General features: G+C 41.3%; 1 protein-coding gene across 12 annotated transcripts in view; it reads right to left on the bottom strand.

Annotated features, from left to right (window-relative positions):
* ESR1 (estrogen receptor 1) overlaps positions 1-22,605 on the bottom strand; it is a 198,715-nt gene that overhangs the window by 89,967 nt on the left and 86,143 nt on the right. For 8 of the 12 annotated variants that reach the window (XM_035108734.2, XM_035108740.2, XM_035108736.2 and 5 more), the window contains one exon: positions 1,894-1,965. The exons of 2 other annotated variants lie outside the window; for them this stretch is intronic. In XM_035108734.2, coding sequence (XP_034964625.1) covers positions 1,894-1,965 — 72 coding nt within the window. Of the gene's footprint in view, positions 1-1,893; positions 1,966-10,046; positions 11,715-20,781; position 22,605 lie in introns of those variants that run through there. 2 more of the 12 variants (XM_035108745.2, XM_060272752.1) reach the window with 2 other exon arrangements.

Here is a 22,605-nt window from a genome sequence, read left to right as displayed (position 1 = left end):
CCCTGATCTCCCAGCGGAGCAGTGGCAGCTGGGGTCTGTGGGCAGCTGCAGGAGGTGGCAGGATCTGATCAAGAGCCTGAACAAAACTAGGAGCTTCCTCTGCAGATAGGAGCAGACCCATCTGCCGCAGGAGAGTGCTCATTTGCAATCCTGACATTCTCACAAAGGAGTGAGTCCTAAAAGTGAGCACACCACACTTTGCCTTTAATAGCTTGATGGAAAATGTTGGGACATCTTAGTTGCTTCTGCCTAGTCCTGAATGTCTTGTTTGGTTCCTGAACATTTGAATTGTGACTCCTGAACTCTTTTAAAGCTGATATCTTGTGCAGGCATGTGGGAAACATATTTCAATTGAGTTTTCTAGCCCATGATATTGGAGCTTAATGGAAACACTTCAGTGCCTCCAATATCCTACTATTCAGGTTTTTTGTGGATTGCCATTTGCTCCCGATTCAGCTTTAAAGAGCGGGTTTTCACAGGGAAAGCTCTGGAGCAAAAAAAAAAGTGGTGCTCCGACATGGAGCTTTAACGCACAGAGGAAAGGTAAGTGTGTGTGGATAAGCCCTAAGTAAGAAAGAGTAATAAGACCTGGAATTATGATGCCTAATAGCTCTGGGATATGCCTCTATATTTCTGTACTATTTTACCAAATTATTCTGTTGAGCCCTCTGTCTCTCGAGACAGATAGATGCCAGTGGGGCAGCTATCTTCCCCCATCATGGATCAGTCTGCACCAAATTAAAAGCAAAAGATACCAGACTATGCACCATGCTCTTGAATATGCAACAACAACTATTCTACCTGTATTTAATTATTTAAAGTCTGTAATTTGCATTAGCATTTTGGTGGATTTGCTTATTTGCACCCACTACATTTTTCATCCCAGAAAAAATGCGTAAATGTATTCATCCATTTAAATATTGAGTAAATAGCTGAGAAGAGCAATAGGTTAATTAGAGCAAAGCCTCAATTTAATCCATGCACCCACAATCATTTGTTTTAAAAAGTTATTATTTAACTGGTCTAGTAGGTCACACCCCAACAGCAATTACATTTATTAGACTGTAGATCTTAAAATCAAGTGCTGTTTTGGTAAAATATGAGTGGACCTTGATTTCTTTTCTAGATTTTGTTGCTACTGATTATTAATGAGAAAACTTCCCATGCAAGCACAATGCAATCTTGTTGAAAGAAGCTACGCCCTGTACCACAAAAATGTTATAGGACAGTTTCAGGTTTCCTGCAGGGTGGATATTACACACACACACACAGCAAGAGAGACAGAGAGAGAGAGCGCACCTATACTGCAGGGGTGGGGAACCTTTAGCCTTCCAAATGTTAAACAACAACTCAGCCCCAGCAAGCATGGACCAGAGGTTCCCCACACCTGCTACAATGTATGAGGTTTCAAAGTCACTCTATTAAAAGTAAATTTTCCCATTTATGTGAATAAAAGATGCACCTTTAAGTGATTTTGTTTCAATGTAGCGCTAGACATAAGCATTTGGCCTAGACCAGACATCCCCAAACTACGGCCCTCCAGATGTTTTGGCCTACAACTCCCACAATCCCTAGCTAACAGGACCAGTGGTCAGGGATGATGGGAATTGTAGTCAAAAACATCTGGAGGGCCAATGTTTGGGGATGCCTGGCCTAGACCTTTCTTTGCCATTTCAACTGTGGGTCAAAAATGCCCCTCTGGAAATTACCTTTTAAAGATTACATTTAAAGGGGGGGGGAATTCCCCTTCATTCAGATATTTTGTTTGCTTGTTTATTGTTGCCACTTTAAGCATTCATTTTTATTTGGGACAGAATGTGGTGTGAGACTGAGGCAGTGGGGATGCAACTCTCAGGACTCTCCCACGGCCACACCCCTTCCTGAGTCACACACCTCATCAGCTCTGCTTTGCACTCTCCTTGAGCGTTCTTGCCCGGTTTAACCCTCGTAATGCTTCTTGGTTGCCTAGATGGATGAAAGAGTGAAGTGTAAGGGTAAAGAAACTAGCCTACTGTACAAAGATAAAACTTGCTTCTGTTGCATCATCCACTTTTGCCCCTGGCATGTGCCCTCCCATCCTAGAAGGTTGGCCCAAAGGGAATATGGCCCTCGATCTCGAGAAAGGCTCTCCATGAAATAGGGCATGGGACCTAGTGGGGTTATGCTGAAGGCTTCAGGGGGAACGTGTTTTGAGGAGCAACTGCAATGAAATAAAAGAGGTGTCATCACACATGAGGTTGTTCCAAGCATGTGGAACAGCAAGTGAGAACTGATTGTACCACAAAGATCATCTCTTTGTCTAAAGAAAACTGCCAATCCCCCCCCCCCAGGTGCTAGAACTCTTCCTTTAAGTCTGCCAAGAACAGATAACCCTCAGAGAGCAGCTAGCCTGGAGGCTTAGGAAATCTGAAATAATCAGAAGTAGACACAATGTTCACCCAGTGAGATAAATGCCCTTAGCATTCTCCTATCCATCTGTAGCATTCACTTTCACTTCCTGTACTGTTTACTCATTAACCTCAAGCCAGCCCTTTAATCACTTTCCTTCATTTTCCATTTTCTTCCCATTTTCAGTCTTTCTCTATTCCCTTACTTTCACTTTATTTGCATAGCAAATATTTCTCTTTGCAAAAAAAGCACATAAATGGTTACAAGAGCAGAACATTTGAAATCCTAGGCACAAACAATGCTCATGAAATCGATCTCTAAAATTACTATCACTGCAGTGCCTTTTCTTGTGTCGGTCACCCACAAAAGGTCATTTGAAGGATAGGCTTCAGAATGATTCCTGCTGATGCATAAATGTGAATATTTTGTCACAATACCCATACAACTTTTTCAAATGGTGATATAGTATTATTTTTCTCTTATAATAGAAGCTCCAAAAGCATTTAACAGAAAAACACTTGCAGTTCACAGGACTGGTGTTTGATAAGCTGACTATTCCCAATTACATACTTCCATGTGTAGACACAATAGCCCATTTATAAGTGCAAAAACATCCTATGCTTGTAATTTGAGGCTTTTGGGGTAACCTTCACCTTGTGTTACTAAAAAGATGAGCACCAGTTACTTTAATAACCAGCAAGGACACCATCAACAGTTTTATCAGTCTAACCAACAGCTTGAATGTCATCCAGTAACTGGTTTCCAGCTGGTGCAGAAAATGAAAAATAGATGCAATTTGTTTCTGGTTTACTAGCACAGAACACCATTTAATAATGAACAAATTCATTTGTCACCAAAGGCATTCTTTGGTTTAGTTTCAAGCCTTAAGCCACTTGTAGAGTGTACTGTAGTAATCTAACACTGGGGTGACAAAATTACAGATAATGTTCGCAAAAACAAGCGACAGCTGCGAGTTTGCCTGTGGCTCCAACTAGCAGACAGCTGCTAGTTTGAGCCACAGGCTTCGCTGTTGAGAAACATTAATGTTTTTTGTATTCTTGACAAGCAATAAAACCAAACACCATTCCTAGACTTAATTGTTGCAGACATGTAACAAAAAGGTCTGCGCATGAATCAGAAAACCAAAACCAAACAAAGCTTACAATCTGTGGTTCAGATGTATTCAGTACAGTATTCCCTTGACTTAAGTTTCAATAGCTCCCTGTATCCCTTGAAGAGTTCAGTGGTTTAGCAAGTTCCTTTGCCTACAGTTATTATGACCAATCAAGGCACTGGAAAGCAACTGAAGGCTGTGGGTCCCAGATGTCAAAAAGTAGGAATATGCCAGTGTTTTTCCCAAATTCATTTTAGTCAAGCTCGGCAGGGAGTGGGAGGGGGTTCTTCTAATAACAAAATAAAGTGAGGAGATGGTGTAAGGCAAAGGATGACTTCAAAGCAACAAAAACTACCTGTTGAGGATGAGGGACAATAAAATGTAGCATGCCCTCCAGCTTCAGACTGAGAAGCTTCTGGGGCCCCAGGACCATCTGTTGCTTCCAAGCGGTATGAAAGATGCAACTGTAGTCAAGATGCTTACTGGTGTAGTGAATTTAAGAGGGTAGGGAGGACATGGGAGTTGCAACCGTGCAGGCTCTGTTTTAATCATCCACCCAGCACAGCCCATGATACCTAATGGAAGGCAGATATCAGAGTATTGTGGTTTGAATCAGGTGAGGGCATCTCCTTTAAAGGCCAGTTATAATTCTAGAATCCCAGCTGATAATGGAATGATTGCTGCATTGCAGGAGCTTGGCCTAGATGACCCTCAGGATCCCTTCCAACTCTCCAATTTTATGATTCTATTATACTTCCATGCATTACTGAAAAGCAGGGAGAGGATGTGAAACAATTTGTCCTTTCTATTACATTATCTTGTTTACAGTGTAACATTCCAAAAGGATTTCAAACAGTGAGCAGAGGAATCCTGACTCTGGCTAGGCAGCAGCAGGCATGATGGAGCAGCATAGTCACAGTTGCATCTGAGACAAACAAAACTCTGCTTGGCATGGCAGGGCATGGCATGGCATAGCATAGCAGTTTGGCCCAAACTGGCAGCAGTGTGGCCAGCACAGGAGTCCATGTATCCTAGACCCTACTAATTCCACCCCCAGAATGTCCTATTTGGGGACGCTTCATAAGCAACCACCAGTGAGAATTCTGCCAGTGGTACCTCCATACACCTGCACTTTTGGTGCGCAGAGCAGGGCACTCAATGATACCAGCATCATTCTGCAAGCAGGGGGTGGGGTGAAGGTCTCCTTTTGGATATTTATAGTCTAAGTTGTTTATACGGTAGCTTTAAACACTAATGTGAGGGCCTGAAAATGAACTGACAATCAATTAGGGGAAACTGTTTGCAAAACAATGTGTATATTAGGAAAAAGTGCATACCCATACATGAACAGTAGGAGAAATGCACAGTTAAAATGCTGACAAGTCTAAACAACAAACAACAACAACAACAACAACAACAACAACAACAACAACAACAACTTGATATGGTGAACTGAACACTAGGAATTGCGAAACTGAGAGAATTGCCAATTCATTGCCAAAATTCTAATTGACAAAACGCCCCTTTACCTGTACACTTGAGGGTGGGGCAAGCGAAAATGAGAGATGCAGCAAGATGAAAGAAAACAACCTATAGCTAGAAAGAGCCAGCCTCCTAGTTCCTTGCACCAGTGAACAAACTGTCCCTGAAGTACCTTGAAGAGCTGGTGAAATCCCTGCCTGACAACCTTCAAGTCACCAATTCAAGGTCTGCTGCAGGATTCCACCCAGGACACAGAGTGAGTTCAGACTTGATATGTTTGAATAGATGTAGCTTATTATTTACCCTGGAAGATAGAGTTATCCCTATGAAGATGAACAAACAACTGCAGGAAGAAAGTTAATTCTGAGTCCTGGGAAACGGTCAGTTGCACAACGTAGTACAACAACTACCTGAAGTGAACTGAGTGGACTCTAAACCAAAGTATTCGCCTTGCAACAGAGCCAGAATTAGCATTCATTAACTAGCAACATAATTGATTCATGTTTACTCATAAATAAGCCCCACCGTGTTCTGCAAGCTCAGATAAATATGCATGACTGCAGCCTAAAACAGGCATAGGCAAACTCGGCCCTGCAGTTGTTTTGGGACTACAATTCCCATCATCCCTGACCACTGGTCTTGTTAGCTAGGGAGGATGGGAGTTGTAGTCCCTCAACATCTGGAGGGCCAAGTTTGCCTGACCTAAAGCATTCATACATCATAATCTTATTAAATTAAAGACTTATATCAAGAAAATGGACACTTATCGGGGGAGGGATGTAAAACCATTGACCTCACACTTTAACAAGCAACCTCTGCCCTTTCCAAAGTGCTGCAAACTTGCCAATTTTTTTGAAGCCTGGACTGAGGCTCACAAATCACTGAAACCTTAAACCGAAGGACCAGTGTGGACATTTATAGAGTTGAATTAATCATTTACTGTGGGATTGGCCTGTCATCTGAAGTGAATTAATACAATATGGGATGCAGATTCTGTGCTGACACAAAAAGGGTTTCTAATAGACAATTTGGACACAATCAAATGTTTCATAAAGCAAAGAGACATCTTTACGAAGTGCTTTTGCAACAAAAGAGGCAGTGGTTATGTAAAAGTGGAAACTGGCAAATATGTTAAATGCATAGAACGATAATGCAAGATTTGGCCAAACCTTTAGGACAAAATAATAATAGAAAAGACTTTGAAAGTATTCACTCGGAAAGTTTGGAGCTCAAATCACTAATATTGTCTTTACAAGGACTAAGAGACATCAAATTAATATGGACCTTGGGAGAGCCAGTTAATCTCTTTGAATTGTCCAGCTATCTAATTGTATAGGAATTAGTAATGTGGACTGAGGCACAATTGATATATCTATGCCACGAAAGTATTTATCCTTACTTTCAAAACCCATAATGGCCTTGCCACCACCTTATGTCTCTGCTCTTAGGAGGGTTCACATGAACCCCTCTGCACATTGAAAGAATGTGCACAGGAAGTCACAGTATTAAACATTATTGCCCTGCCTGCCGTCGCCACACTCCCCTGATGACTCCACATTCGACAGACATTGGAAGGTGTTCCACACATGCACACAGGCAGAGTTCTTCAACTTGAAGAGGAACACTATATGGGCAGGGGCATAACTTCAATTCTACTGGAATACATCTATATGTGCACACAACTCCTTTTGAAACTTAGTAAATGCCCAGACACTGGGAAAGTGTGGTGGCGACCTTGGCAAGGGCTGTCTGTCCACTCATCTATATATATATATTAAAATGTAAACTGGCCATGTCCGTTAGTATCCATGTTTCACCAAAACCGCTTGACCGATTGCGTTCAAATTTTGATACAATACCGCAAGCGAATATGAGAGCAAGCCCATACCATTTTTAAAGACAGGTGTCACACCTGGGGCCAGGTAAAACCCCCAAAACCACATGTTCCAGAACTCACAAATCAGACAAAAGTGCTCTTAGAATTTTGAAGTGTCAGGCATAGCTCTAGTGGCTTTAGCCCAAACGTAGCAGAGTTTTCCTGCACAGCACAGAAGCTAGTTGAGGTGGAGATGGCTAGTCGGCTAGACGCAGAATAACTATTTACAGGATTTATTAAAAGAAAATAAAAGCAGCAGAGTTTCTGCATACAAAGCAAAGCAAAATAAATCCTTACTCTCTCTCTCTCCAACCATATACACAGCACTTCTACTCCTAACACCTAACAAAAACCAACTGTGCTAGCATTCCTAGATAAGAGTTCAGTGCTGGTCGTTAACCAATCAGAGAGAGTAGTTTCCAGGTCAGGCAGACCTTGGCTTTCTGCCAAGAGAGTAAATTGACACTATCTTGAGTTAATTGTGTGAAGCAAGAATCTGTAAGTTTCCCATGAGAACCAATTAACAGAAACTGAACAAGTGCATGCTGGGAAAAGAACCAGGTTGCAAACCAGCACCCTCTAGCGGCGGCTACACTGGTACTGCATTATAAAACCTTCCCTCTCAACAGCACCTTGGCTCCCATTTACATACTAGGCCGAAGCCTTTACAGACTAGGCTGAATGGAGGTACTGAGTCACCTGGGTAGGGGTGGGGGGAGGCGGGGATGGGATAGGTCAGGACATGGTGGGACCAGTCACAGGGATGAACCGGGGGGTGGGGGGGAGGGGTTGTGATATGTCATGGGTCGGGACATGGGGGGGAACCACAGGGATAAGCTGATGGTAGGGGAGGGAGGGGGCAGGATACGTCATGGATCGGCACAGGGGGGGGGGAATCACAGGGATACACCTGTGAAAACAGAATACGCGTAAAACAGGGGGACTCTGAAGGTAAGGGGAGTCTGAAGGGGGACTCTGAACCTCCATTTAACAGACTGAGCCACAGCAACGCATGGCAGGACCAGCTAGTTCTCTATAGGTTTGGATGCCTATCACTGCCAAACTAAGCATGTTTAGCCTGGAGAAGAGAAGGTTAAGGAGTGATATGATAGCCATGTTCAAATATATAAAAGGATGTCATATAGAAGAGGGTGAAATGTTGTTTTCAGCTGCTCCAGAGAAGCGGACACAGAACAATGGATTCAAGCTACAAGAAAGAAGATTCCACCTAAACATTAGGAAGAACTTCCTGACAGTAAGAGCTGTTCGACAGTGGAATTTGCTGCCAAGGAGTGTGATGGAGTCTCCTTCTTTGGAGGTCTTTAAGCGGAGGCTTGACAGCCATCTGTCAGGAATGCTTTGATGGTGTTTCCTGCTTGGCAGGGGGTTGGACTGGATGACCCTTGTGGTCTCTTCCAACTCTATGATTCTATGAGGGTTCCCAAGGTGTGAGCAGCAGTTGTCAATGTTTACATGTCAGAAGCCAGTTTGAATCAAGATGGTAGAGAGAAACACCACATTGACATGTTTTTGGCCTAGGTTTGGGTGTTTCTCAAGATATCATCACCAAACTTGGCATGAGGGTTCCCGGGGCAGTCTTCATTGGCATTTGTAAGCCAGGAAGGATGGATAAAAATCAATGGTGTTTCCCCCCCCCAAAAAAAAAATTAGGATTTTTAAATTTTAAATCATTTTTTTTTAATTTAAATCTTTTTTTATTTAAATTGGATTTTTAAAATAAAATGCGGTTGGAGGAAAAATCTTTCTAAAGATAGTTTTCTATTTAAGGGTTGTCTGAAGATAAAATAACTGGGCTGCAGCTAACTGTCTAGAAAACTGATGGGAGGTTGTTGCTTTCTCCCCAAAGCCTTGATTTTGTAGAGACATTCAAACATGCACAGGGGACAGTAATCACACAAAAGGAAGAACACTCTTTGGGTATGTTGAATATCTATCTGAATATCTGAATATCTGAATATGTTGGGTATCTAACTGGCCACTAAAGCCATCATCTTCCAAAGAAACTTGCCTGACCAGTTCAGCAGCTCTTCTATAGATTTTACACAGGCCTAGAAGGAACCCAGAGTATATACCCACTACAAACTCCTAACAATAGTTTAACTAATAGTCCTGTTCTCCTAGAGGGTCAGCAAGGATCCACTTTCCTATGAATTTACAAGGTACATCAAACAAAAACAGAGTGAAGTGAAACAAGACGGAATCAATCCAAAACCCAAACAAAACACTGCATGAATTTGGTTTTGGACTGTACATCTTTTCTCCACAGGACAAATGGGCAGAGGGGAAAGAGCTAATGAAGCCCGCTACTTGTTCCACTCCCAGTCTTAGCCTTTGGGGCTTCTTTTCAAATAAACAAACAGCCTGTTGGCAGAAAGAGAGACAGGACTGTATGTCACATCTAGTTTGGCCCTGAAACAGACAGTTGTTGAAATGCTTTTGTGGTCTGCTGAATGCCACAGAAATGTTCAATGGACTCCTGCTGGCTCATAAATGCAGGAAAAACTAGGACTAGGCATTTCCTGCAGCTCCAATATTTATATATTACTTTCCCATTCTATGTGAAACCAGTACAACTTGAACTGAAAAGCTAGTGTATGAGTTGCATTTTGTCAGTCTGTCAGAATCTCATTTCCTTAGAATTCCACATACAGTGGTACCTCGACAACCGAACGATTCGACTTCCGAAGGTTTTGACTTCTGAAGTCGACAACCCCGGAAGTCTTTTCGCCATGCGCGTTCTGCGCCTGCGCAAAACGGCGCACACAATCGGCGCATGCGCAGAAGCGCAAAAATGCGCTTCACACATGCGCAGAAGCACCACTTCGACTTACGAAGACGGCCATGGAACAGATCTTCTTCGTAAGTCGGGCTACCACTGTATAGTGTACTCAATTATACTTTCATTCTTCTAGGTGGCTTACATAATGCCTTATTACTTGCAGAACTGCCACAAAAAATAAAACCACACCATTTATGTTGCTATACTGCTATCTCTACTAAATCTTTGCTTGTATGAGCAGTCTCGAGATTTCTATTTCTGCCTCTTTTTCAACCATTATCATTTTATATAAATATCATCACCACCATCACAATACTATATTGCTCTTAAATTGCTGGTCAAGGAGTGTGTGGTGAGAGATTAAAATATGCCTCCTTCATGCTCACCGAAAGTGTGCCCAGAAAACAGAAAGTGAGGAGGCCACAGTTGGAAAACACCACAGGAAATAAGACAGTGAGAATAGCCATCAGAGCCAAACTTGTCCCATCTGCAGACTCTTCTTCTCTCACCCATGAATGATGAGCACTGGTAATGTTGGTAAGATGCCATCACTAAAAATGATGAAACAGAAGTAACATGAAACCACTGCATGGGGTTATTCAGAGGTTTGGGGTAAGTTGTCAGCAATATGCTGAAGACACCCAGCTCTTTACACCTGCATGTGTGGCAGTGATGTGCTGAACCAATGTTTTGCCTCAGTAATGGACTGGATGAGAGCCAACAAACTGAAGTTCGACCCAGATAAGACTGAAGCACTGTTAGTGCCCAGATTGCTCACTAGCATATGATGATTTGGGCATATTACACCAATCCTGGCCCAACTGCACTGGCTGCCGATCAGTTTCCATGCTCAATTCAAAGTGTTGGTTTTGACCTATAGAATCTTAAATGGCTCAGGATCAGAATACTGCAAGGATTGCCTCTCCTCATATGAACTGACCTGGACCCTGCAATCATAATCTGATGCCCTTCTTTGTGCCTCCTCAACGAGAGGTCCAGAAGGTGGCAACATAGGAATGGGCATTTTCTGAGGTAGCTCCCCCTTTGTGGATTGCTGTCCTCAAGAAGGCTTGGCTGGAACCTTCATTACATATCTTTAGGCACCAGGTGAAAATGTTTCTCTTCAGATAGGCATTTGGCTGGGGAGGGGAGCATTATTGGTTTGTGTTTGCTTTTGCTCTATTATGCATTTTGTGTTTCCATTTTGTGAACTGCCCTGTGATCTTCAGGTGAAGAGCAGTATGTACGTATGTATGTATATCAGGCACCCCGAAACTCAGCTCTCTAGATGTTTTGGGACTACAATTCCCATCATCCCTGACCACTGGTCCTCTTAGCTAGGGATGATGGGAGTTGTAGTCCCAAAACAGCTGGAGGGCCGAGTTTGGTTATGCCTGATGTATATAAATAAATGGAACAGTGATGTGTCAGTTCCCCATATTATATTGGTGCAGCTGGTTATACTGTACCTGCCTAAGTATAGAACCTTACATTTGTCACTTTTGACATTGATTTCGTTTGTTTTGGCACAGCCTTCCCTTCCTTAACTTGGAAAAATCACATTATGATTTTTCAGTTTGTGAATGAGGACCCACATGAAGTTGTCTGTACCACATTACCTGTCTCTGAGATGACCACAAGCAAGCATGCTTTTGATTGTCACGAACTACTCTGATTGGACATTTATGAAGAAGCCTAATGGAAACTAGTAAAGAACGTTTGGTACATGATCATAATTCCATGTACATAATTCTCTGCAACTGCCACTTTTCAGCTGTTACTGGATATAGCAGTCAAGAAGTTAGTAGGATGGCATATTCCTACAAAAATATACAAACTTTTGCACACTAGGTCCAAGCTAGTGTTATGAAAGTTGCTGGATGTTTTGCCTTTAACTCCAAGTTTAAGATAACTGCTGCCATTGTTTTTCCATAGGCGTCTTACTGTATTTTATAGGTATTTCATATACAGTCGTACCTCGGGTTACGACCACCTCGGTTTGCGAACAGTTCGGGTTACGAACTGCGCAAACCCGGAAGTGTTTTCGCCGCGCGCGTGCGTGCATAAGCCGCACGCGCGCGATTGCGTGATTTGCGCATGCGCAAAGCGCGAAAATCGCAAAAATCGCGCTTTGCGCATGCGCAAAATGGCGGCGCCCATCGCGTTCGGTTTGCGAACTATTCGGGTTACGAACTGCGATCCGGAACGGATCGCGTTCGTAACCCGAGGTATTACTGTACCTACAAATATATCAAGTTCATAATATGCAAAATTATTCAAATAAGCTTGAATGGCATGTCCATTTCAGTAACTGCAACAAAAACTGACATTTGGGAAAATCTAGATTTATAGACAGTTTCCAATTGTTGCAGTACTAATTTTTCTGATTCTTCTGTCTGCCCACCACTTGGCTTCAGGGCAGAAACTTCAACTCAAACCTCTTTACTGTGCCACTAAGGAAAAACCCTATGCCAACACTGTGCCCCTCCAGAGATTGTTGAACTATAATTCCCATCATGCCTGACATTGGCCATATTGGTTTCCCTAGTCTAGAAAAAGGCAGTGGCAACACTCAAACATAAGATGGGGGAAGAGATACAGGAACATGTCTGTGTCTAGATAATCTTTTCTGACTTCTTCATTAGTCACATTTGGTAAAGTGTGTGTATTGCTGAATAACTGTTCTTAACGGATTTCTGTGCACCGCTGTCTGGACACTCAGTAACCTAATTCAGTGCTGACATTAAGTAAATATACTCTTAGTTTCTGTGGTTATCTGATGGCTTTAATGGGAGTCTGGATGAGAGGCCAGACTGAAAGAGGTCATTGAAGCCATCAATTGTCGACAGAAGAGTGGCTTCCTGTGAGGATTAATGAAAGGTGTTTTTTGTGCACTTTGTAGTAAATTATAAAGCTGCTAGGAGCTGTGTGCACTTCAATTCTTAGCCCCTATAAAAACGTGTGCTTTATTTGTTAGTATCACAATGTACTTGGTTGCTGGTTATTTCATTGTTAATATCTGATTGCACTGGAAATATTTGTCATATCTGATTCTGATTTTTTAAAACTACAGTAACTGATATCAACTGATATGATTGATGGTTCATTTTATAATAAATCTAAAATGTTATAATATCCAGACTATCAAAATGAATTATTTATTTGGATTGCCGTATTATGTTTTGAACTGAATTGGCATGTTGACGGTTATTGCATTGATTTGATTTGTGGGAAAGCGACATACAAATTGAAACAAGAACGACAACAATAATAAATGTACTAGTTACTCACTTAGAAGTCTGCTACTATATCTTTACTATAATAGGAAGCAATTGGTGCTTATTTATGTCTTAACAAAAACACATAAAGTGCAAACACACAAACTAGGTTTGGACTCTAAAAAGTTCTAAACACGTTATCAAGGCAACCTGCAAAAAAAACCTTGTTCAGTCTAGAAAGCTCAGAGGTTTTCTCTTTTGGATTTTCTAGAGACATTCAGGAAAGAAACCTCCTGTTTTATTCCTGTGAGTCTGTCATAGGAATCACTTATCATTAAGTGGTGACTCTTTCCACTTCCCTTCAGGGCCTATGCACTGTGATTGTTGGATGTGTTTAACTACCAATTAGTATGTGTCCTTCCTGGAATGAAGCAGAACTTTATACAGTAAGCCCACAACTAACATGGGGGTTACATTCCAAGTATCATGCCTAAAGCCAAAATTGCATATAGTCAAAATACATTGGGTTCAATGGCAGGTGGGATTGCCAAAGTTTTTTTTTTTCCACACACTCGCCTCCTGTCAGACCCCTTTTTAATTTTATTTTTGCAAGTGAGTAAAGCTGAATGTGCACAAGTTAAGTGTGAGTAATTTGAGAGCTTACTATATTCCCAGCATGTGATAAACTAGGAAGATGGCCTATATCAGGAAGCATAGTTGAACAATGGATTCATATCATGACCAAACCACACTGCTTGGACTGAACAGTAATGTAGGATGACCACATGTCTCACTGTACAAAGGATAGTTCTCTTTGTCTTGTCTGCGCCTGGTTTAAAGAAAAAGAATGTAAGAAGGGCCTTGAAGTAGATTATCAGGAGTTAGCATCTAGACAACAAACTGGACAGGCACACAGGGTCACCTTGCCACAGTCTTCCCAACTATGGTGAGAGGTATACACATTATCATATACTGTACAAATTTAATGCGACCCTGTGTTCTCTTTTGTCCTTGCTTTTGGCATTTCCTCCTTTCTTACAGTGCATGAATGGCCACACTCTGTCTACACTAATGTCATTTGCATGTCCCGTTGACAACTTGCAAAGTAAAAGAACACGCAGAGACTTCCATTAAATAAATAAAAAATGGTTCCAGTGCTAATACTGAGCATGTGTAGCCCTTCTATGGATCAGCCTTTGCAAAATGTGTTATTATGAATAAGAAGCATCTGTGTAGTGTTTTACATCTGACATCATTCAGTAATTCTTACAACAATCCTTAAAAATCGGTCAATGCTGTTATTTGCATATTGCCAATGCAGGAAGGAGGCCTGAGGTGAAGAGGCAGCAGCTTTCTCAATTTCCAGTGGCTTCATAACAGCAGTAACTGATGATCACACAATCAACTTACATTGGGGATTAAATCAACACCTGAAGTGGTACAAGAAACCATTTAGCTTTTTGATAAGTTACACCTCATCAGTTTCACATTGGAGTTTCCCTTTGAAATGTGACAGAAGTGAGAGTTGAGCCACTGATTTGGTTCACAGATGAACAGTTCAGTCACAGCTACTATGTTACCTTAACTCTATTTTGAGTCAGACAGAGAGCAAAAAATATTCCAGCTAGCTATATAAATTTTGCTCATCATACTTAAATTTCATTGTATTAGAGCTGTGAAAGGTCACATTCCAAGTAAAACAGGCTGCACTGCTTCAGCCAAATGGATGCTATTAATGGCAGTGCACACCTCATATGATAATGAAAGGAATGCAGAAAGGGGGGCAAGTGAGGGGTAAGCTCCTTATTTGGGGGGACACTTGCCCCCTTGCCTCCCCTCTGGTGCTGCCTATGGTGTACATCTTCCTGCTGCCTGAGGAAGATGGCGCCCCTCTTCTATGTATGGAATGTAGGGAAACTAGCACATAAACCTTATTTCACCATTCCTGCAGATAGTTTTGGGGTGCAAGGCATGCTGTAGGGCACACAGCTCTGTCCTACAGCACCTCACCACCAGTTCTGACACACGAGGTGCCCATCTCTCTCTGCCGAGTACTAGGGCCAGCCTTGTTAGCCTATACATGTCTCACAAACTGGCATACTTTTATCTTTTTATTAGTAATGGGTGGGGGGAAGTATCCATGTTTTGTAGTATATTTCATAAAATGTAACTTAACAAAATAATCCCACATCCTCAAAAAAGCAGATATATTGAGATCTGCTTATACAAAACAGTTGAAAATTAAACAATTAGACCACAATCTGGCTAAGGTTAAGCACACTTCAGTCCAAATAGTTTCACCGGAAGAAACTGGATCATGTTCTTAAGAATCAAAAAAATGCTTTTAAAAACAGATAATAGTCAGCTATGAATCTTTTACCAGTTTATAGTGCCCAAAGCAAATAATTTCTATAAACAGAACTGAATATATTCTAAAACAAATAAATAGCATGCTTCATTTTTTCATTATTTCACTAGCAGTTTAACCAGTGTTGACACACTACACTACAACTGTAAGAGAGCCACCAGAGAGCACACAGTGTACCTACTCTTTTCACTGCTTCTGGTAAAGCGGATCCATAACAATAGCTTTTTTCTTCCCCTAAGCAATGATAATTAATTAGTAATAATATTTTCTGTTACTTTTTTGAGCTAGGGTATCAGCTACGGACTGCATACACCAGTGGACTCAATCAGTGTGCAAGAACTCAAGAGTGTAGTGTGAAAAACTTGCGTATTGTTTGGCAGATGGCTACCAAAGGCTGAAAGGTGACATTAGAGTGCAAGGCAACAAGGATTTTAATAATTGCCAGCTGAGATCAAGGTCAACATCAAGGCCAGAAGATATAACTCCTATATCAGACTCTTTTCAATTTGGCAATGCATAAATAGGTAGAGAAGCTATTCTAACCTGTTACTGTGAGCACTGAAGGGTTTTTATAAGTGGCTATTTAGCTCAGCTGGATACACAAGCATTTGGGCTGCTTTAGCAGCATGAGCACATTCAGCCACGCTGAGCTTTCCAGTCGCGATTCTGCCGGATTAGAAAAGAAGATCTTCTCTACCTTGACCCCATCTGTAACATGCTCTTCATGCTGCTCAGAGACAGTTGCGAGTGCATCGTTGAAAGGATAGACACTGGATGTAAAGAAAGGTTTGGCCAGACAATCAGCTAAAAAATACCACTAGCAGCAGTATAGGGCAGACAAGTAGTCTGCCAGTCCAAACGTGGGGAGATGTGGAGCAGGCACCTGTTTTTGTTGGGTTGAGGAAGTAGGCTGCAAGCAGAGACCCTTCTAACCCCTAGATCCTGCAAGTGTTAGAATATAAGGCAGGCTAGCTTCCTGGTGAGTGATTGCCTGGGTGATGGGGAAACAAAGGAAATGCGTGGGGCTGGTAGTTAGAAAAAGACAAATGCAAGAGTTGAAAGTTGTAGTGACGTGGGCCAGATGTAAAGCAGCAAGCTAGGAGGTGAGAGAGACAAAGAGCTGGGAGATGAGAGAGACAGAGCAATGTCTGATGTCTGTTGGAATCCAAGGGTGTGGCTTTGAGGGAAACAAGACCCTTTTGGGGTGTTAATGCTGTGAACCCCCCCCCCCAGGGTCAGGTTGTATAGGTGTGTAAATAAACCATATATCATAAAGACACCACAGTCTCCACTCTGCCTCATTGTCGAAAAGGAAACACGAACCCTGGGAAAGGACCTGGAACCCCTGGAATCTCGCACTGCTCGAACATCAGGGTGACATACAATAGCACCCATGAGTTCCAGGGATCAGGAAGCAATGGAAAGCTATCAAGTGGCAGAGGTGAGGTGAGGACCCTAGCAGAGGAAAGCTGCTGGCCATGTTTCTGTGCCTGCTCTCTTGAATGTAAAGTTCAAGGAGTAACACCATTCCTCAGTCTTTACAATAACAATAAGCTAGAATGACACTGACCATAGCTGCCAAGTCTCCCGTTTTTAAATACAGGCTCAGCAGCGCCGCGGCACCAGAAGTCGCTTCTACGCATGTCCAGACATGCACAGAAGGAGCCTCTCTGGCCGGCAGGAGCTGATTTGAAAATCCAGGGGAATTACGGGATATATCACCATTCGGGATAACAGCGGGAAACGGCTTTAAAAATGGGTGTTTCCCACGAAAAACGGGAGACTTGGCAGCTATGACACTGACAAGAATGAGGAGAGAAGGGGAATTCTAACTGGAAATAAAATGAAGCATGTCAATGAAAGCGCCCATTATCTGAACTGAAAATAGTTGATTCTTATTGCTTCTTCCTCCACTTTCATTCAGATTGTGCAAGCAGGGGAGGAAAGCCATGTTCTTGTGGAAGCCAGACTAATCTTTGCTTTGCTGCAGCCAAGAACAAACTTCAGGCAAAACCGTTTTTAGTCCAGTGGTACCTCTGGTTGCGGACACGATCCATTCTGGGGTGCCGTTTGCAACCTGAAAAGTCTGCAACCAGAGCAGTGCTTCTGCGCATGTGCGAAGCTCAATAGAGCACTTCTGTGCATGCGCAGAAGCGCGCAGAATGTTTCTGCGCATGCGGTGAAACCCGGAAGTAAACACTTCGGGGTTTGTTGCGTTCTTAACCTGAAAAGACACAACCTGAAGCGGATGAAACATGAGGTATGACTGTACTCTAAACAGAGGGAAACTTTAAAAGCAACATTAAACTATATTGATCAACACTATCCTTGCCAATTATCAGAGCGAAGATGTAATTGCAGGCTTCAAAGAAGCAATTTCTGCTCACAGAAGAGCTTCAGGAGGGTGGCAATACATCAGATGTTACCTTTGCACGTGGCACACACATCAGGCAAATATATAAATCAGATGATTATATATTTACGGCCGGGACATGTTAAATGAATGAATGATTTATTTCAGCTTGAAGCTCATATACACATAAAAATAGGCACGGCGAACATACTTGCTTTACAATTAGAAGAAATAAATATAGAACTGAAAATATAATAATTACAGATAATATAAAATTAGGAAAAACAATATGGTAAAAGCTTTCAGGATTCATGTAACAATCCATTTCGCCTCTTATAGGGCAGAAGTTAAAAATCTTGCCACTTGCAAGGTTACGAACGGATCAGTCTCTTACAATAATAGGGCAAGATTAGTCTCTACTGGAAGTCCAGAGAATTTTTGGACTAATGGACTCAATAGGTTTTTCCGGACAGCACTATACAGAGGGCATGTAAACACTATGTGCTGAAGGGATTCCATCGACTGGTTATCACAGGAGCATAGAACCGAGACTCAGCCCTTAGAGAATCTGTGAAGAAGGACGCTGGAGGGGAAAACTGGGACATGTTGTAAAATCATATTTGTAAGAACTGCACCCTCATTTTTCACAAGGCTATATCCCAGTCCTGCCCAACTGAATGCTATTCAGGTATCTTAAGGCTCCAATCCCTATCAGCTTTACCAGCATGACTAATGGCCATAAATAATGGGGATTGTAGTTCAGAATGCCGGGCTGGAAACGGCTGATGAGCTTCTCACGATGCATACCAAAAGGCATCCCAGTAATAAAACTAAAAATGTATTTAACACAAACAGTGCTTATATTGTGAAAGAATGAATGAATTTACTCTAACCTTTCCTTCCACAGTCATTTGTGAGCATTCAGTTACCATAGTAAACTTCTAGTGCTGTTTAGGGCTAAGTGGTGGCAACTCAAATCTTCTTTACAGCTCTATGCAATGCTAAATTGCCTGCTTTGTTACTCAATGCCTGGCATGCAGGGCTCAGTCAAACAACAAGTTCAAGCCAACTCAGTCCTTAACTAGCTAAAAGTTACAGTGTCTTGGCTTCAACTCCCTGTGTACAGAATGGTTTATTAAAAAAAAATCCTACTGGGATGCTTTTAGTAAGGAGATTGAAACTGTATGAGCATTTAGCATATAATGCTGCAATCTAAAGAATTATTCCATTAAAACTAATGGAACTTACTTCCAAGTAAGCATAGTTATCGTCTTGAACATTATAACATCTTAAACACTAGAGAGTAGCAGTACATGCCTACACAGGAGTCTCACTCAATAGTTTACATATTTACAGCCATTTATAAACTAAGCAGTTCAGTAAGACTTGTGGGCCCAGTAGCAAATGAAAATAAATCTACATCATAGTGTTAGAAAATGAAAATAAATCTACATCATAGTGTTAGAAAAATATACAAAAAGAGTCCAGACCACTGACAGTTTGTTAACTTGTAAGAGACCTGACCACAAACTTAAATATCATAAGCAATTCTTTTAAGAAACCTGAACTATTTAATTCAATATTTTTGATCATTTATAGCTGAAGAAATTATAGGGAGTTTTTAAACTGTGTGTTTAAAATATGAAGAGGCTGCAAGCCTATGCATTCTTCCTTATCAGTAATGTTTAGCAACTCAACGGGACCAAATTCTGAGTAAGCACAGGTAGAATTTCAACATGCATTAATTTAAAGTGTATATAGATACGGCTACTAATCTTTTTAAATGCTATTTTTATAATATCAAGTGAAGACTATTTCTACTATTACAGTGTCTGTTAAAGTGCAGTGATAAAATTTTGCAATATAGCTATATTTAAAAAGTAGAAGTAACGTTTTATTTTTAAAACACAATGAAAAAAAGAGTGTAAAATGCTGGAAAGGCTTTTGGACAAAAAGAAAGGCATACTACCAAATACACTGTATTTTCCAGAGTACAGCTCCTCCGAAAAGCCTAAAGAGAAAGAAGAATAACACTAGCCAAAATACACCTCCAATTCTTTTTTTGAATGCTGATATCACCTCATTTGGGCAATCCATAGAAAAATTAAAGACTCCATCGTAACTTAAATGCAACCTTAATGCCACAATGAAAAATTATATTCCACTATGAACTCTACAAGATAACACAGTTGAAAACTAAGTATTTTATTTTCTCTCAAGTCTAGTGGAACTGAGGCTAAAGAAGCCAAACCATACTAGGCTTAGTGAACCATTATCTAATTCTACTGGTCAAGATAAGCAATATAGTAAACACAGAAAGCAGGAGCTGTGTGGCAGTTCCACTCACTCCCTGACTGGAAAAAACCTGTAGTCTTTATGTCTGAGTTTTTAGCACTATCTCTCTCGCTATATATATGAAATACTATTAAAATGATTTTGTCTAAATGCAATGATAATCATTGGAGCTTTCCCAAAACACCAAGAAAAATCAAATGCAAAAAACTTTGGGTATATTATATAGTCACAAAATGTTGGTAATACATGGCCATTCCTCAAGAACTACTTTTGTTGTCACTATTCTGTGGCTTAGTATAAAGCTCAAAATAAATAAAAAATTGTCCAACAGCACCTTAGAGACCAACTAAGTTTGTTCTGGGTATAGGTTTCGTGTGCATGCACACTTCTTCAGAAATGTATATATGAAGAAGTGTATATCTGAAGAAGTGTGCATGCACACGAAAACTTATACCCAGAACAAACTTAGTTGGTCTCTAAGGGACGTGGGTGGCGCTGTGGTCTAAACCACAGACCCTAGGGCTTGCCGATCAGAAGGTCAGCGGTTCGAATCCCCGCAACGGGTTGAGCTCCTGTTGCTCAGTCCCTGCTCCTGCCCACCTGGTAGTTCGAAAGCATGTCAAAGTGCAAGTAGATAAATAGGTACCACTCCGGCGGGGAGGTAAACGGCGTTTCCGTGCGCTGCTCTGGTTCACCAGAAACGGCTTAGTCATGCTGGCCACACGACCCAGAAGCTGTACGCCGGCTCCCTTGGCCAGTAAATCAAGATGAGTGCCGCAACCCCAGAGTCGTCCGTGACTGGACCTAACGGTCAGGGGTCCCTTTACCTTTTTAAGGTGCTACTGGACATTTTTTTTCGATTGTGTCAGACCAACACGGCTACCTACCTGAATTTAGTATAAAGCTGTTATTTTCCAGTTTAGGCGATCAACATCTTCCAGACAACACATTCTTCATTCTGATATGTGGCAGGTTGTATACTCAGCAGCATCTCATGCCCTAGTTGGCCTAGTGGGTGGTCTTTTTAATCTTGTTGTAATCTCCACTAGAGGAATGTATTAGGTCAGTTTACGTTCCATTTCCTTCTATTTATTTATTTATCATTGAATAAATGATACGTTTACGTTCTATTTCCTTCTATTTATTTATTTATCATTAAATTTCTATCCTGCACCTTCTTCTAAAGGAGCCCATAGTGGTTCCATGTTGGTTGTACACTTGTTCTCATTTCTTTTGCACTGTTGTAACTTAACAGCACTTTCCCCCAACAGTTCAAAGTTATCTGTTTTTATGTCTTATGGAACATGTGTGTGCGTACGTGTGTGCGTGCGTGTGTGTGTTTTAAAACAGGCTCAGAAAAACTTTGGCGCATGACTTTGGCTTCTGTGGCAATACATAACCAAAACACATGCTACAGCTAAAATCCAGCAATAGGTTCTGTGTTTGAAGGTGTAACTATAGCAGATAACGAATTATAAATATTGCAGAAATTATTACTTCTGGTTTTACAGTCTGTTATCCTTGGATTTCTAGGAACCACCAAGGAAATCTCAAGTAGAGCAGAAAGCACATTAACATAGATTTACTTCAATGCAACAAACTATTTTGCAGTATTATGCTCCCAATATTCTTGGAACAGATCCCCAAACGTGATCACAAATGCAGAAGAGGTGCATCCTAGAGTATTATTTTCAGTAATAATAATAAGTGGTGTTTCACTCCGTCTCTGGATCCTCCAGTTAGTTTCATTTCTCATGATGCACGTGTGTGCAAGTTGTACTTGATTCAACAAAAGCCAACACAATAAATTATATAGTTGGTGGGAGAATTAAGCAATACTTTCTGTTTCATGCTTTTATGATTTCTGTCACCATTGTACCAGCCACACTCCCCCAGCAAGTTCAAAGAGCCCTAAAATCTCTTTATAGATGCAGGCCTATTAAACCGCCAATGTATGCTACTCCCCCTCATTCTCCGAAAGGATTTTTTTTTTAAAAAAATCTTATCAGCTCTGAGACTTCTCTTAGTGTACTACAAGTTACAGAGAAAAAACATCTGAGAAGCCGATCTTTTAAAACACACCACTGATTGAGTGTGCGCACGCAAGTATTGTTCGAACTACCTTATTTCCCCTCTGTGGCCTTAGGTGCACTTTCTAAAGGCTTCTTTATGACTGAAGAACCATCATTAAGTTAATCACAACTATTTGGAAGGGCAGCCCTCTAATTTTCTGAACACTTCATATAAAAGTCAATTGAGCAGACGTGGAAAAAGTACCGTATTTCTGTCCACAGACTTAACGTTCAAACATGTAAATGTATAGAAAGAACAGATTGGTATAAGTAAAAAAAAACTCTTGCATTATAGCTGCTCTTCCATCTGAATTTGCTAGCGTTTTGTTTTGTTTTGTCCTGTCCTGTCCTAGCTCACTATTTTGGGCTTCAGGGTTGTTATCCCTCCCCAAGGCAGCCCAACTTGTTTTTCATATGCATTTCGCTTCTAGTGTACACAGCAACAATTACCCAACCGTCACAACAGACATTTTGATTTACACCACACTATCGCTGAGTCGAATAATTCAGCGGTGACTCAACAATTCTGATGGCATACCTCCCCAGAAAGAAAGAAATCACGCTTTCTCTCTCTCTCTCCCTGCTTTAAATGCTCAGTTTTTATACACCAGCTCTGTTTCAAATAAATCAGTGGTATGA

Source organism: Zootoca vivipara, chromosome 3 (genome assembly GCF_963506605.1).
Source record: "Zootoca vivipara chromosome 3, rZooViv1.1, whole genome shotgun sequence".
NCBI lineage: Eukaryota > Metazoa > Chordata > Lepidosauria > Squamata > Lacertidae > Zootoca > Zootoca vivipara.
This window is presented reverse-complemented; position numbering and strand designations above follow the sequence as displayed.